This window comes from Limulus polyphemus, unplaced genomic scaffold, assembly GCF_000517525.1.
Source record: "Limulus polyphemus unplaced genomic scaffold, Limulus_polyphemus-2.1.2 Scaffold9672, whole genome shotgun sequence".
In the NCBI taxonomy this organism is placed as follows: Eukaryota; Metazoa; Arthropoda; class Merostomata; order Xiphosura; family Limulidae; genus Limulus; species Limulus polyphemus.
This window is the reverse complement of record NW_013675282.1, coordinates 24,880-26,128: the sequence shown is the minus strand read 5'-3', so window position 1 is coordinate 26,128 and position 1,249 is coordinate 24,880. Positions and strand designations below refer to the sequence as shown.

The following is a 1,249-nucleotide window of genomic DNA, read 5'->3' as shown; positions in this document are numbered from 1 at the left end:
AGAAAGGTTGTTAAGTGGAAATTCTGTGTATTACAAAGTTGTATCGAGAAAGAATAAACTAGTTGTAATTAAGAAAGGACTTGTATCGCTAAAGTTCCTCTGAAAGAATTTATACCAGAAATTAACAAATGACCAGATACGTAACACTATATTTCATGCAAAATTGCTTTCAGATTTAATCTAATAGCACCTAGTTTTTACAAATTTTTTGGGGGACATGCCCCCCCCCCCATATCTGCCCATAGCATTAAAATGCTTATAAATGCTGATTATGCCCTGCACAATGTGTGTATTGCCTTTTGAGCTCAGAAATTTGATCCCTCCCCCTTTCAAACATTCTGCATATGGGCCTGTAAATTAATATCATGTTCCACATCTGATGGTTTAAACCTTATTCTTTAGTAGAGCCTAAATTAATATCCTGTTCAATAGGTGAAAGTTTAAACTGTAGCCTAATTATTCCTAACCTAATTGTTTAGTAGGTTCTAAATTAACATTCTGTACAAGAAATGAAGGTTTAAACCTCAATCTAATTATTTCTAATCTTTTTAAATAGTATGTTTTAAATTAATATTCTGTCCAACAACTAAAGGTTTAAACTTGAATCTAATTATTCCTTACCCTATTGAGTAGTACATTCTCAATTAATATTCTCTACAACAGCCAGAAGCTCTTAGCCTTAACCTACATATTCATAACTTTATTGGCTATTAGGTTTTTAGAATCCTGTCAAACAGCTGAACACTTTAATTCTTAACATAATTAGTCCTAACTGTATTTACCAATAGGTTCTAAATTAACATCCCATTCTACAGTTGAAGGCCCCTGCAGACAAGGAAGCTCCCAGTGTGGACCAAACAGTAAGTGTGTGGAAGAAGGAGATAACTTTCGGTGTGTCTGTGAACAAGGATATGAATATCTGTATGAAGATGATGTGAATGGTGAAAAAGCAACATGTTTAGGTAAGAATCAAACTTCTGAAAACTTTAACAAACTTTATGTTTGTTGGGTTATTTAATGTTTTATTTATGCTGATGAAATCATCTACACTTGGAATGTCAACCACCACTTTTATACTAATGTTTTCTGATACAAATCAATGTGCTTTTGGAAGGACGGACTGTTACTTCTACTTCTTGAAGGAACAGATATCATTTCTACATTAATGTTTTAATTTATTAATTAATTTATTTATGGAAGGACTAACTGACATTAATGTTTTCAGATACAGATAAATGTACTTCTGGAA

At 32.3% G+C, this 1,249-nt stretch overlaps 1 protein-coding gene across 1 annotated transcript in view; it reads left to right on the top strand.

Moving 5' to 3' along the window:
- Positions 1 to 788: 788 nt before the first annotated feature.
- The window catches only part of LOC106476033 (stabilin-2-like), a gene marked incomplete at both ends in the record, with an annotated part of 23,170 nt that continues 22,709 nt past the window's right edge, over positions 789 to 1,249 (top strand). Inside the window, one exon of the mRNA XM_013936703.1 lies at positions 789 to 962. Coding sequence (XP_013792157.1) covers positions 789 to 962 — 174 coding nt within the window. The remainder of the gene's footprint in view (positions 963 to 1,249) is intronic.